At 42.0% G+C, this 13,486-nt stretch overlaps 1 protein-coding gene across 1 annotated transcript in view; it reads left to right on the plus strand.

The window, feature by feature from the left end:
- The window catches only part of PTPRG (protein tyrosine phosphatase, receptor type G), a 405,524-nt gene extending 394,501 nt beyond the window's left edge, over nt 1-11,023 (plus strand). Inside the window, exons 26-29 of the mRNA XM_027700470.1 lie at nt 787-933; nt 1,718-1,860; nt 4,906-5,041; nt 5,761-11,023. Of these exons, the coding sequence (XP_027556271.1) occupies nt 787-933; nt 1,718-1,860; nt 4,906-5,041; nt 5,761-5,907 (573 nt within the window). The 3' untranslated portion in view covers nt 5,908-11,023. The remainder of the gene's footprint in view (nt 1-786; nt 934-1,717; nt 1,861-4,905; nt 5,042-5,760) is intronic.
- Nucleotides 11,024-13,486: the final 2,463 nt, after the last annotated feature.

A 13,486-nucleotide genomic window follows, 5' to 3' on the forward strand; every position in this document is an offset into this window, starting at 1 on the left:
AGACCTCTGAAGCCTGGAGTAGAAACAGACTTTGCATGTATGTGGTGACAGACCTTAATTTCCTCTCTCTGCAGCAAATTAGGAATTCACAGTTATTTTTTAAAAGAACAGCTTTGACAGGATGTTACCTACATCCTGTCAGTCAGACTTCTTCAGCATTGAGCTTCTTCCACCCTTCACAGTCCCACTGAGATTTTACAGTGTCCCTTCAGTAGAGGTGTTTTGCTGGAGAACTTCCATTAAGTTAAGCCAATGTTTTTTTTCAAGGCTAAGAATATTTGTGTTTCTTCCTTCCTCTTCACTCCTCCACTTGCTCCTAAAAATTCAAGACCTACATAAGTATCCCATCAGTCTTCTACCTAGACCTGATTCACAGAGCTTGAGTTTTGGATTAGACTACAATAAACACAAATTAAAAATAATATCATTAATTTTTAAAGGTCAATGAGTTTTTTCTAAACAAATATCTGACTTTCAAGCAAAGCTGTAGACAGGAGGCAATAAAGCCTGAGATACAATATAAAGGTTAAGTATGAATGAGCTAAGATAACCATTTCCCTATGAAACCAATTAAAAAGCAGATGTTACCTGTTTGGACACGCAAAGGGAGGATCTGGCAGGCTTCCTGCCTACTGTAACAGTAAATTTGTTTTAGATGGAAATGGTTTGTAAAGGTCAGCTCCTGATCATCTCTGTTTATCAAACCAATTTTTTGATCCACTGGATTTTTCAGTTGCACACAAGGTATCTGAAAGGCTGCAATAACGTGTTGTTTCATTTCTCCAGGCAGAAGATGAGTTTGTGTACTGGCCAAGTCGCGAGGAATCCATGAACTGTGAGGCCTTTACTGTGACCCTTATCAGCAAAGACAGACTGTGCCTCTCTAACGAAGAGCAAATTATCATCCATGACTTTATCCTTGAAGCTACCCAGGTAAAATAAACCTCCAAATGTGGGTCTTTGCTTTTCACCAAAATTATATTGATGTCATTTAAATGAGGAAGGAGAATAGTTCAGAAACAGTTTTCAAAAGGATTTACTTGTAAATGCAGGCGCATGCATGTTGTTCTCAGAGGAAAGGGATTCTCATTGAATTCTTCTCCCTCTTACATCCTTTACCTCCAGGCAAATTCCTTTAGCTAGTAAGATTGTTGTAAGTTTGTCTTACTTCAAAGTGAAGACACATGATTTCAAAATGAGAAACCAAAATAGATTGAATTACTTTTTGTAAAGTACACCAAGGTGTATTGTCCTATTTCTGCTTATAAAATGCAGCATTTATAATTTGTCTGGGGGTCTTAACTAAACATAAAAATGTAAACACATTTCTTTGAACTATAAACCTGCTTCTAGTTTGCTGTCTGGATTGCAGCTAGACTTTGCTGCAAACCATTACTTTTCAAGCCCTTTTAAATTTTAATTCCTTGGTTGCTCTTGTTTGACTTTTGAACTATAAGGGCTCTGAGAGAGGTTTGATATAAGCCCTGAACTCAAATACAAAATCTGTATCAATTAAACATTTTGTTAAATTTGCATTATTTTAGGGTGTTCACTGTTGCAGAAATGTTGGAACTGTGTGTCTGTCCTCTTTCTATATAACCTGTTTGGAAGAAGAAGGTTTCTCTTCAGTGTGTAATGAGGGTCTTCCCTCTTTCTCCCTGGAGTGGATGAGTGTGGAGTGAAAGAAGCTAATGCCCAGGCTGGTTTGTCATTGCAGGATGACTACGTTCTGGAAGTTCGCCACTTTCAGTGTCCCAAATGGCCAAACCCAGACGCTCCCATAAGCAGTACCTTTGAACTTATCAATGTAATCAAGGAAGAGGCCTTAACAAGGGATGGCCCCACCATAGTTCATGATGAGTATGTCATCACTTTTCTCTCATTTATGTGCAGATTGTACAAGATGTTACTCAGCTACAAGACACTTTTTAGGAGTGATGTCCATTCCTGCATGGAGCAGATGGGGTTTAGTGGTCTAGGGAACAGGATAAGAATGTTTAAACTTCCAGAGATGAGTTTTCAGTTGGCACCTGAGGCCAAATAAATTTTTCTTAACGTAGTTTTTATGTTGGTCATAATCTTAGGTGGACTCAGGAATTGAGGCTGTTTGCTTTGGAAGCATTTCGGGTTCTTCTACACCTGGAAGTATCCCAAACAAATCCTACAACATGTTTCAGAACCCAGCAGAGCCCTGGTTTAGATAAGACTCTTAAGCAGCCCAATATGGGCTTATGGTAACTAATTTCAAAACAGCCTGAGCTCCTGTCTAACAGCTCAGGTTTAATGTGCCAGAACAAGCTCAGCTCAGCTGTGTCTCAGGATGAGCAGCAGAAGTATCTTGTGACAAAGGGCCTACGTTTTCTGAGAGATTTATTTTTATTCTTTCTGCTTCCCCAAAAACACTCCAAGGGACCCATATGGTGCCAAGTGGGAGGGAGGGAGCCTGCTAACATGGGGCCAGCATGCCCCAACACTTGCCTCTTTTGTGAGCGTTGTCCTGCCAGCTACGCTTGAACACCCAATTATAAAGGGTGCTAAATATTGCATTGCATATTATTACTTGCACACATTATGGAGCTGCAAAATACCATTATAGTGAGGCTGGAGGCTGGGTCTAACAGGATCTCTTTGGAGGGACTCTTTCCTGGTGAGCAGAGCACCTCTTGGAGTCATTCTGTCCTTAAAATCCCAAGGAGGCCCAATTTCTGACACTGCTTGTGTTGTCCTTAGAGCGAACACGGAGTGCAGACACCTGCTATACCTGCAACCCCTTTGCTCTACAGCCCATTAGACTTTCTGTCATTGCCACAAAGCAGAATTAGTGGGAGGGTTTTGGGAATCTTCCCCTTCTTTGCAAAAACATTACTACTACTCTCTGGTGTTTCGGTGGCCAGACCAGCTGCTGTGCTGGGGTGTGGACACCACTGGTATCCACTGATGCTGAAACAGCTTTCCCTGCTTTCCCTGCTGCAACAGGTTTTTCCCAACTGACTCCTGAAAATGGTGCCTTGGGCTGCAGCAAGTAGTTTTTCTCCCACAACCTCCTGCCTTGCTAATGTACAGTGTAAGCTCTGTTGCCTTTTGCCAGCCCTGATTAATTCCAGACTGGTTTTAATATTCATGCTCTGGGTAGTCTGAAGTGAGGTTTTGCTACTCTTGCAGTATTTAAGATTATGTTTTACAAAATTAGAACCATTATTGATTTGGGCATTTCATGCTAGATGAAAAAAAAAAAAGAAAATCAAAATCGCATTCCTAACAGTGCTGAGTCATTCCTTCTGTAAATTGCTTTTTTGGTTTATTTTTCATATTCAATGATTTTATTTTTATGCCTAATACATAATGTGGATTCTGCTTTTCATTGGAGCCTAAGCAAATGTAGCTGAAAATGAAAATTTCCCTTTGCTACATGCAACAACTATATCACATAATCCACTAATAATTACAACTGCAGATTAATTCCAAATATATGAATTTGCAGATAACTAAATGCATGTGGTATTTAGGAAGTACACGGTGGGATGAACTTGATAACATTTTAAAAAGTTCAGAAATTCCAACTTGAGACAGTTGTCAAGATTTTTAAATATAACTTCCCATGTGTAGGCAACTAGATAAAGATCTGCGGCATAATTTTCCACAGGAAAAGTCTTCAGATTGTTGGGAACTGGAGACAACCAGCCCAAATAAAAATGAGGCCATTATACCCTCAGAGACATTTATTTGTGTCCTGTCAGGCACATGCACTGGGCACTTTGTCCACTGTCCCTGTAGATGATCTGTCACAGCCATCTGGATGGTGCTGCTGTTTCTTCTACAGATTTCACCTGCAACACAGCAGATCTGTTGTTTCCCATTTCTAGGCAGGCTGAATTTGCAAAAATCATATGAAATTAAGTCAGTAGATGTCTTGATTTCCACAGGAATGCTGTAAAACATCCTAGCAGTAATCCTGTGATAAGAGATGGTGTTGCAGCCCTTGCTCATTATTTCCATTTTCACGTACAGCTCTCCAAACAGTTTAGAGAGCAGGGCAGCACCGATGCCCTTTTACCAGTGGGGACATTTAGACACAGACTTTCTCAAAGTCACAGAGCAGACCCATAGCAGAGCCAGGACAGAATTTCAGTCTCCTGAGTACTGGGAGAGCAGAGTAGAATGGAGGCTCCTCAGAAGCAGTTGTGTAGGATCCTTTATGCTGTGCCTCCCACCTGCACATACAGCACAAGCACACCCCCAGATTTACAGCACTGAGATTTCCACTGACCTCTCAAGGACGCACTGAGTTGTGCTCCTCACGAAATAACCACTGCTCGGGTTCTTATTACATGACAGCACAGCTCAACTCTTCAGAATCTGTAATGTCTCTTGGGTGCTTGGCTCAGGGATGTTGCCTCTTGCCGATGAATCAGACCTAAGGAAGACTTTGAGATGTGCCCCATTTACTTGTGAGCACCTCACAGCCGTGTTATTTTGCTGTAATTGTCAGATGTGGAGGAAGAGGAAAAGTCTCATTTCTTTCTAATGGTTTATGTTTTGCTTGAGCTCCCACTAATGAATTTAAAATACGCTCAACTGTAATGCAGATGCTCTCAGTACACGTGGCGTGTGAGAACTGATTTCGGTGTTACAGTCTCCAGGCTGGGTATTTTGAAATGGCTCACATTCTGCTGCTGATACAGTTCTTTGTGTTGAACAGTACAGATATCCTGAGATGACCTGGTGTACCATCAAATTTCTTCTATAAATCAAAATGACTAAAAATTAACCACTACAAAACAAGCATTTAATAGATACAAAGATGAACTGCAGTAATCAGATAAGACTGTAACAACATTTTCATGACCCTGTGTCTGCGCCCGGGTGTGTTTCTGAGTAACTCATCATTCCGGTGTGGTTTTCCAGGTATGGAGCTGTGTCAGCGGGAACGCTATGTGCCCTTACCACTCTGTCCCAGCAGCTGGAGAATGAAAATGCTGTCGATGTTTTCCAGGTGGCAAAGATGATAAATCTTATGCGGCCTGGAGTATTTACAGACATTGTAAGTCTTTAAATGGAATATAAATAGATAGCTTACAAGGTTTTCATCTGAGACCAGAAGCATGCACTAAAACACACGTTGTGTATGTTATCAAGCCCTACAGCATCTGCTACCGAGCAGAATTTGCATTTGGACTTTTTTGTGTAGTTGTCATTTTTTATAAACCTCAAACCCACACTTTAAGTCTCGGATTTGCAGTTAAACTTCTTTCTCATACATTGGAGGGGGGCACCATAAGGCTGTCCTAGCAGAGAAGGACCTTTTGACTTGTCATCATCCCCCTGCCAGCCCTGTGAGCTGTGGTGTTTAAACCTGGCATGTTGTGGTCTGAAGGGATGCAGCAGAGCAGGTGGAGCTGCAGGGAGATAAGGCTCTTCACTGGGTGTCCAGCAAAAGCAGCCCCCTTGGCTCAGTGTGTGTGGTATGAGGTTCTGCTGCCCAGGGACCAACCTGGGGCTGAGCTGTGGCCTCAGGTGTTTGTCCCGCCCTCCTGTAGCATTTAATAATACATCAGAAATCATATAATCTACCCAAAACTGGAATTTGGGTTGACAAGGTTAAACTAGATTAACAGAGATAATTGCTCTAGGTCTGTTTCTTTGCTCTATGTGTGCTTCTGGTAATGAATATCCATGACCTTCCCTGGAAATGCCAAATTTAAGTGCCGCTCATTTATGTACACCTTAAAGGATTGAAATAACTTGTCCTTTCTTTTCCAGGAACAGTACCAGTTTCTTTACAAGGCAATGCTAAGCTTGGTCAGCACTAAGGAAAATGGAAATGGTCCCATGACACTGGACAAAAATGGTGCTGTGATGGCCAGTGACGAATCTGATCCCGCAGAAAGCATGGAGTCTCTTGTCTAATTGGAAACCTGAAAAGGCACTTAATTTGTAGAACTTCTGAAGACTGAGTGAACTTTTTTGAGGCCTTTTTTGCCAGACTCTAGGTTATACAATAACCCAATTACTTTTTTACACTGATAAAAGTTTTGATATTTATTTTTTGCCATTTTATGTCTTAATGGTATCCTACTGAGCATTTGCACCTCTGTTTATTTCACACAGTGAAACGCAATTTTATCTAGTTTGCACTATATGATCAGTGTTACTGCCTATAATACTCTAATACAAGACAAGCCCTGATGTGACATTCCATGACAACAAACATACGCTTTTTTCTGTTTTGTTTAAATGCAGTGAAGTTTTGCTAACTACAGTGACCCTCGAATCCTAAATCTTGAATGCTAGGCCAGATGGATTCTTTCTACAACAGATACTGTACCCCTTCATACCATATTTATTATTTAATGATCATGTCACAGTTTTGGTAATGGTGTTCTGCATTCCATGGAGTGGATGAGCAGTGTTCATCCTTTCTTGACAAAACGTGGCAGGTGATTATTAGCTACAGTGAAGCCTTGTGGAGCTGAAACAATTCTTTCTGTATTGTTTCAAATTACCGTTTTGTACACTTATAGGCCTGAGACTTGCTTCACATGGAATATATAAGTTACATACAATATAATTATAAATTAGATGCAATTCATATTTGGGACACAGTGATAGGTTTTGAATTTACAATTTCAAAGTTTCCCCATGTAATCAGAAAAATGCTGATTTTGGTTTATAACCAACCCTGTGATGGGAAAGTATTTTGGTTTTATTCTCATCAGAGCCAATACAGTGAGAAATCTACTACAACCCAAAATCAGACCTGTTTTCAGATATATTAAAGGTAGCAATATTTTACATTACTAAGCTATTCAATATTTTAAACACATCTAATTTCCTTACTATTTCTTGAATATGACCTCACACCTAATGGTATGTTACATGATGACAGGCGTTTCTTAATTTCATAACTGTTAGATGCCATTTTTACAGGTGTGTAATTTTCATACTTTAGTGCTAAAACATAAAGTACTGATCCATATTTACTGGTGAAGCAAACTAATAAAAAAACTACCTATAAAGTTACATTCTCCCTCTTTTTTTTTGCCAGACTAATTCTTTAGCACAAACCTAGCTTATTGTGTTTTCCCTCCCATACCAATGAAGTGGTTTCCCCCAGATTATATAAATAATTGAATTATTGTTTGGAGCATTTAAGTATACATCCTCACTGGCTCCCTCTTCCTTTGTATTTGGTCATAATTCAACAAGGTCCATCCCTGTTTAACAGAAGAAGTAAGCACATGCTTAATTCTCCTTAAAATTAAAGTTAATTGTGTCCTTCATAGCTCGGCTGAGTAGGGAGGAGGGGTTATTGAATCTGCCTGGAAAAGGAAATATGTGATTTCAGCCATCCTGACGTTTGGTGGACAGTTAAAGGCACTATCCCTTATATATGGCATTATTTTCTTTACTTCTGAATTTCAACTGCACAAAACATGCATTGTAATTTTTCAGGACTTGTCAAAATGTTACAGCATATTTTTTTTCATTTAATACAGCCTATTTTTTTAATTTAAATGTAAATCTATTAATTTCTGCCAGTCCAGTCTTGCTGAAATACAGACATTTGGCAGGGTTCTGTGTATTTTCACTCACAAGGAAGCTGAAAGCAAACTGCTTAAAAGGATATGGAGAGTAGGTATTCTGGTTCAGGACCTCTCATGATGCAAACTGATACGACCTGGCTGAGAGCAGAGGAGATTTGCAAACTGGTATGTGCTAAAATCTGGCCTTTTATCTTTAATGAGAGAAAGATTTCCTACTCAATTAATTCAAGACCACAGTATTCAAGAACTCATCAGCAACCTTTCACTTCTCTGTTTGTTGAATCCCTCTCCATACAAGTGATCCCAATAACTGTTAATGCTGAACAGGATAATTAGCCCGTGGTTTCAGTAAGGAAATCTCACGTCCAGCAACAGCTAGTCCAGATAAAAAATGTGCAGAATGTTTCAAAAGGTTGTAGTTTGCATCCCCTTTGCACTGGGATAGCCTGGCATGGAGAAGGGAGTCAGTTAATGTCTGGTAGGAGTTAGGACTGGCTCTACAGTCACTACACCCCAGTAACAGAATTGTTTAGGTAAGTTTTCAAGTGCTGCTGCCTGCAAGGTCTGGAAGGTTTTGCTGAGTGGTCTGTTGGCCAGTGGGCATCAGCATTAGAGGCTGGGAAACCCCCCTGCACCCCAGTAATCAACCTGGCCCCAGGAAATTCCAGCTGGTAGCACAAAGGGACTGATGAGTTGGATCAGTTCAATCTGAAGTATTTAAGTTCCTGGGGAGGTGTAGGGAGAAGTTAAGAATTCAAACCCTGACAAGAGCTAAGTGACACGAAGATTACTGCAGGCATCAAGAGGGTTGGATTTGTTCAGTACTTTCAGCTGATTACTTTTCATTTCACTGGCATGATGGAAGATAACTGTGGTTCGTGACACACTGTCTGAATACCCTTGGTTTAATCCCTTACCTTCTCACAAGTTTTAAACATCAATGAATGAAGGCTGCGGGGGTTGAACTTTGGTAGATGCTTTGGAAATCCATGCATTTGCATTGGCATTTTTCGACACCTGAAATACTTTTGCTTGGGGTTCAATCCATGGGGAAATAATGTACACTGGTGTTCTATGAGTTCTCCATAGATTTTTTTTTTTGTAAGGAGGCTTGAGCTGTGTGTTAAGTGCTGTGCTGACAGTCAGGTAGCCAATAGATGGTAGTGATGCATGAGGCTTGAAGTGGGTGAAGCTAGAAATTGCTTGTGAAGGTCAGGATTAAGTGCACAAAGAGCCAAATCTACCCTACTGTAAGCAGCTGCAGCTCTGCTCTCTTACATGGATTTGCACCTTTCCCTGGACTGAGTGGCAGAAGGAGGGAGTGTCTGCTCAGAGATGGATGCTCAGGAGCTCTGCTGATGTTCCCACAAGTGTCTGGCCAAAGTCCTGCTCTGTGCATCCCAACCTTGCTTTTGGCACATCAACCCCCCTCTGTACCCACCTCTTGGCATTCGGTCGGGATGTCTTTCAAGCATCAGAGGTTCCCAGGCAATGTGCAAGTTTGCAAATTAAGAGAACCTGAGTATATCCCTACGGTCCTCAGCACCTGCCCTGAGAAATATGGAAGGACTGAAGCACACATGTGCATGTGTGTCTGTATTTAGAAAACCATTTCTCCGTGTCTTGCACGTGTACTGCGCCCGCAGACCGTGAGAGACATTAAACGGTGCTGAGTAAGAGCAGCCAAGCTTTCCAAGAGGGAATGCTTGGAAAGCTGCTGTACCATCTTAGCCCCTAAAATGGGTGACAGTCTCAGCTGAATGCCCCATCCTGCAAACACTCCTGTATGTGAGCTTGGTGCCAGTAGGAAGGTCTGGGAGAGCCAGTGGGACTGCTCAGGTGTGCAGGCTAAGCACCAATTCTTCTGCGGGACCGAGGTCTAAGGAACATTCATTTTAAACAGCATTTGTCCTTAGAATTTCAGTGTCTGTTTCCAAACACTAATTTAGAAACAGGAAAAAATTAAAATCCAAACCCCTTAAACTATTTCTTGTGAGTGACTGTTTCTGTACTGTGGGTCTGTTCTAGGTCAGCAGAGTCATTTACAGGATCTGAAACATTTCAGTTGTTTTTCCAGTTTCTGACTGCTCAAATTGTTTGAACCCAGAGTGATACATTGGAACATTAGGAGAAGAATCTTTATGACACAGCACAACTGCCTTCTCATTAATCTTTCTTTTAAGATGATATATTTTATTTAAAAGCTAAAAAATATAGATATCAATTCTACCAAAGATACATACTACTAATTCTCAGCAAAACAAAACCAACTTAATTTAAAAAAAAAATTAAAATGTAGTTGTCTTAAAGATTTAGCAGTCTTTCTCAAATTCATGTCTTCTGACATCAGATCTTGTGTTCTGAAATTTATATTCAAATGGTGCCAGTGAATTTTTATATGAAGGGAAAATGCCTATTTGTTAATCCACTGCATTGCTTTTCTTCTTTTTCTTTTTCTCTTTTTTTTTTTAAATTTTTTTTTCAGATGTAATTCACTGTTACCCCTTTGCTCTTCTTCTCTTTGTTGCCATTCTAACAATGTGAACTACATTGGCTTTACTTATCAAAGGAGAAGGAATGCAAAAATAAAGAAAAAGAGGAACTGTAATGAAGAGATTTGGCCTCTACTTTGTCTTAGCTGTTAAACTGTTTTTAGTGTTTTTGTTAACTATTTGCAAAGGGAAGCATTTTCTACAGAGGATAATTAATTTCAAGAAAAATGTCTTGAGTTTTAAGAATAAACGTCTCCAAAAGAGGAGACAGTCAATTTTATATAATGTCACAACTCTCCAACATTTGGGGTAGTGACTTTTTTTGTTTTGTTAGAACACTTGAGACTAGCAAGCAGCCATTGTTTCTAGAGACTGAAGCATTCATGTGTACTCCTATTTTCTTTTCCTTCATTTTTAAAATAGCAAAGTCATTAAAACTGTAAATATTTTGTTGCTTGGATAAGCATCTTCTGGGAACTTTGTATCTATGGTATATAATCATAGAATTTTATATTTTCATATAAAGCTAATTTTTTTCTAGTTTCACCTCCTTCCTAGTTCTGTGGTGGCTATGTGAACACAAACCTTCTGTGTATCGAGGTAGTGAGACACCATCATCACACTCCAAAAAAGATTTCCACACGTCATTTCTTTGGGGCAGTGATTGTGAAAGTTGGATATTTTTTTTGGATTCCATTGTCAGTGTGTGCAATAGGAATTAGACTTAGCCAGTCACTGGATACGTTTGTCTCATTGATCCATTCAGAAAAAAAAAAATAAAAATGTGGTGTTTGGTTTGGGGAGAGGGTGGGAGGGAGTATTTTGAGGGAGATTTTTTGTTCGTTTTTGGTTTTTGTTTGGGGGTTTTTTGTAACTTGAAGAATCTTCTTTTTGTTATGTTAAACTATATCAAATCATTCTATTATAGTGTTATTTAATATGTAAATTGTATTGCTATACATAAAATAAAGTATGGTTTTTGATGTATTTACAGACTTCTTCCTTATTTGCATCGGGTACACATACAGAACAGATGCAGGAGTCAGTATTTCATTGTCCCAGGCGTGCAGGAAGAATGATGAGATCCAAGGCCTGCTTTAATTAGATCTCAAATTTCCAAGCAGTACTCAGCTGGGAACAGTCTCTTGGTGACAGTGGAAATCACTGTTACTTTCTTAATTGCCTCCAACTATTAGAGAGCTTCCAGTAACCCCTTCCCTCTCCATCACTGCTCCTCCCTAGATGGTTGTGACCCATCCAAATCCCTTTTGGAAGGAGGACTGTCTTCATTCTGAACAGGGCCTCAGAGCCTGAGCTTTCCTGTGAGATCCTTTGGCATGCCCTTCCTTAGCTCTAACCCTGGTTTGCCAGCAGGTGCCTGCCTGGAGGAACAGGGGCTTCCACCAAGCCACCGTCACCTGATTCACTGTGATAACTCACAGCTCAACTAACCCCAGTGCTGCAGTAGGAAAAGCAAAAGTACTCATTCCCATGTCAGGCTGGGAGGGGGGGGGACAGGTATTCCAAATCCTAGAGAGAAAGCAGCAAATATTCCCCGTGGAGTGCATTAGCAGTCACACCTCCCTGCTGCTCTAGCCAAGAGCTGTCACTGAAGCACACAACGCCGTCGATGCTCCGTGTTCTGCAACAAAACCTCGGCAGCTCCACACGCTGCTTCCTGTGCTGGTTCTGTGCTCAGTGCTGCGTTACCTGTCCCGTCGTTCTTGTGGGAAAGCCACTCGGGTTTGTGGACAGATTCTCGTTGCAATCTGCTGCTGGCACGGCGACTGCCCAGGCTGGCAGAGCCCTCAGAAACCCAGCAGCACGCAGCCTCCGGAGCAGCACCTGCACATGGACAAACAACATCCATAACTGGAATGGCTTGTTGATGTAAAATTGCTGGTTAAAATCAATACACTCCATTTGCTGTCTTTTGTGTTGCTGCATTCTCACCTGTAAGTTCTGCATTCTGGTTGACAGGGAGAAAGACGGAGCCTGGGGCACTGGATGGGGACTGTGATCACTGAGACACTGCAGCATGGCCTGATGACCCCTATCAAGTCCTCACACTTCATAGTGTGCTCCCTCCAGCCCTTGCCCCAGGGTGTTGCCTCATGTTGCACTCCAGTAGCAGCTCAACACCATCCCACCGCAGGTCCCGCTGCCTCATGAATGAGTGGCAGGGAGCTGCTTCCCAGCCTGCCAGGCCTGCTCTGGGGGATGCTCCAGCAGCCAGCAGAGCCCAGTGCCCTCTGTACATCTTCCAGACCAGGAGCAGGCACCAGGGAAGGCTCCTTTGCTCAGCTTGGCTGCTCCACCTCCATGGAGAAGACAGCAGCCTCTGCAGGCACAGGTAGGTGGGTACATGGTCCTTCATAACAATATGGGAAAAGAGCTGCTTAAATCCCACTTGTCCAGGAAGCTCCTGAAGGATGGAGCTGATGGCAAGCTGAACACGAGCCAACCCCACCTGCTGCAAGATGGACAAGTGCAGGTCTGGCATGCCTACCCTGGGACCAGGTAAGGACACCTCCCAGCCTACTCACAGCAGGGTTAAAACTGTCTCTTTTTGGGAAGGAGGACCACACAGGGAAAAAATGTAACCCTACTGAAGACAGGTAAAAGGAGAGCAACAGGAATGGTTAGTGAGCTGGAAATCCTCTGAGCAAAGACAGGATGAACTGGGACATTGCCTAGTGAAATGCTGGAGAGAGAGGGCCTGGAAGAGTCAGAAGCAGAGGAGAGGCTGTGGGGCTTGTATCCTGGTACTTAAATCACCACTCCTGAAGGAAGGGTATAATTCTCTTCCTATATCTGACAAAAAACAGAGCTTGAACAGCCACAAGGAAGGTAGGGGTCAGGCAGTGGGAACATGACCTGGGGCGGTGATGGAACAACAAAAAATATCTCTGTAGCAGCTGTAGAAATCAAGACACCCCAAGGCAGCCCCCTCAATGAAAAACGACATTTTCAGTAGACAGCAGCAGCTCTGAGGTGAGCCCCCTCCTGCTGCCAGCCAGGTCATCATGTGCACAGACCACAAACAGGGCAGAGCTCCCTGCGGGATGCAGGGCGGACGTTCCCTAACACACCCTCGTCCTGAGCTGAGCTCAGCAGCAGCTCCCAACACTGCAAAGGTCATGCAGCATTTGTTCCAGGAGGCCCTGGTCCCCAGGAGCTGCTTTGGTGAGCAACAGAGGCAGGAGTGGAGGACAAGAGAAAAGGGAATGCCTTGGAGAAAGTACTTGGATTCCATGTTTAGAAATGCATGGGGAAGAGGCCTGGCTGAGGCTCGTATAGAGTGGAAGGATGCAGTGATACTTTGGCAACAGAGATATGATTTACCAGCACTTCCCACTTCTAACAATATGCCTGAATTAATTGGTGGTATCAGGAGATCCCAAGTTCTTCTGTAATAAAGAGCTAACGAGTTTAGCCTTTAAGCCTTCC

This window comes from Neopelma chrysocephalum, unplaced genomic scaffold, assembly GCF_003984885.1.
Source record: "Neopelma chrysocephalum unplaced genomic scaffold, ASM398488v2 Primary Assembly neopelma1_147, whole genome shotgun sequence".
Lineage (NCBI taxonomy): Eukaryota > Metazoa > Chordata > Aves > Passeriformes > Pipridae > Neopelma > Neopelma chrysocephalum.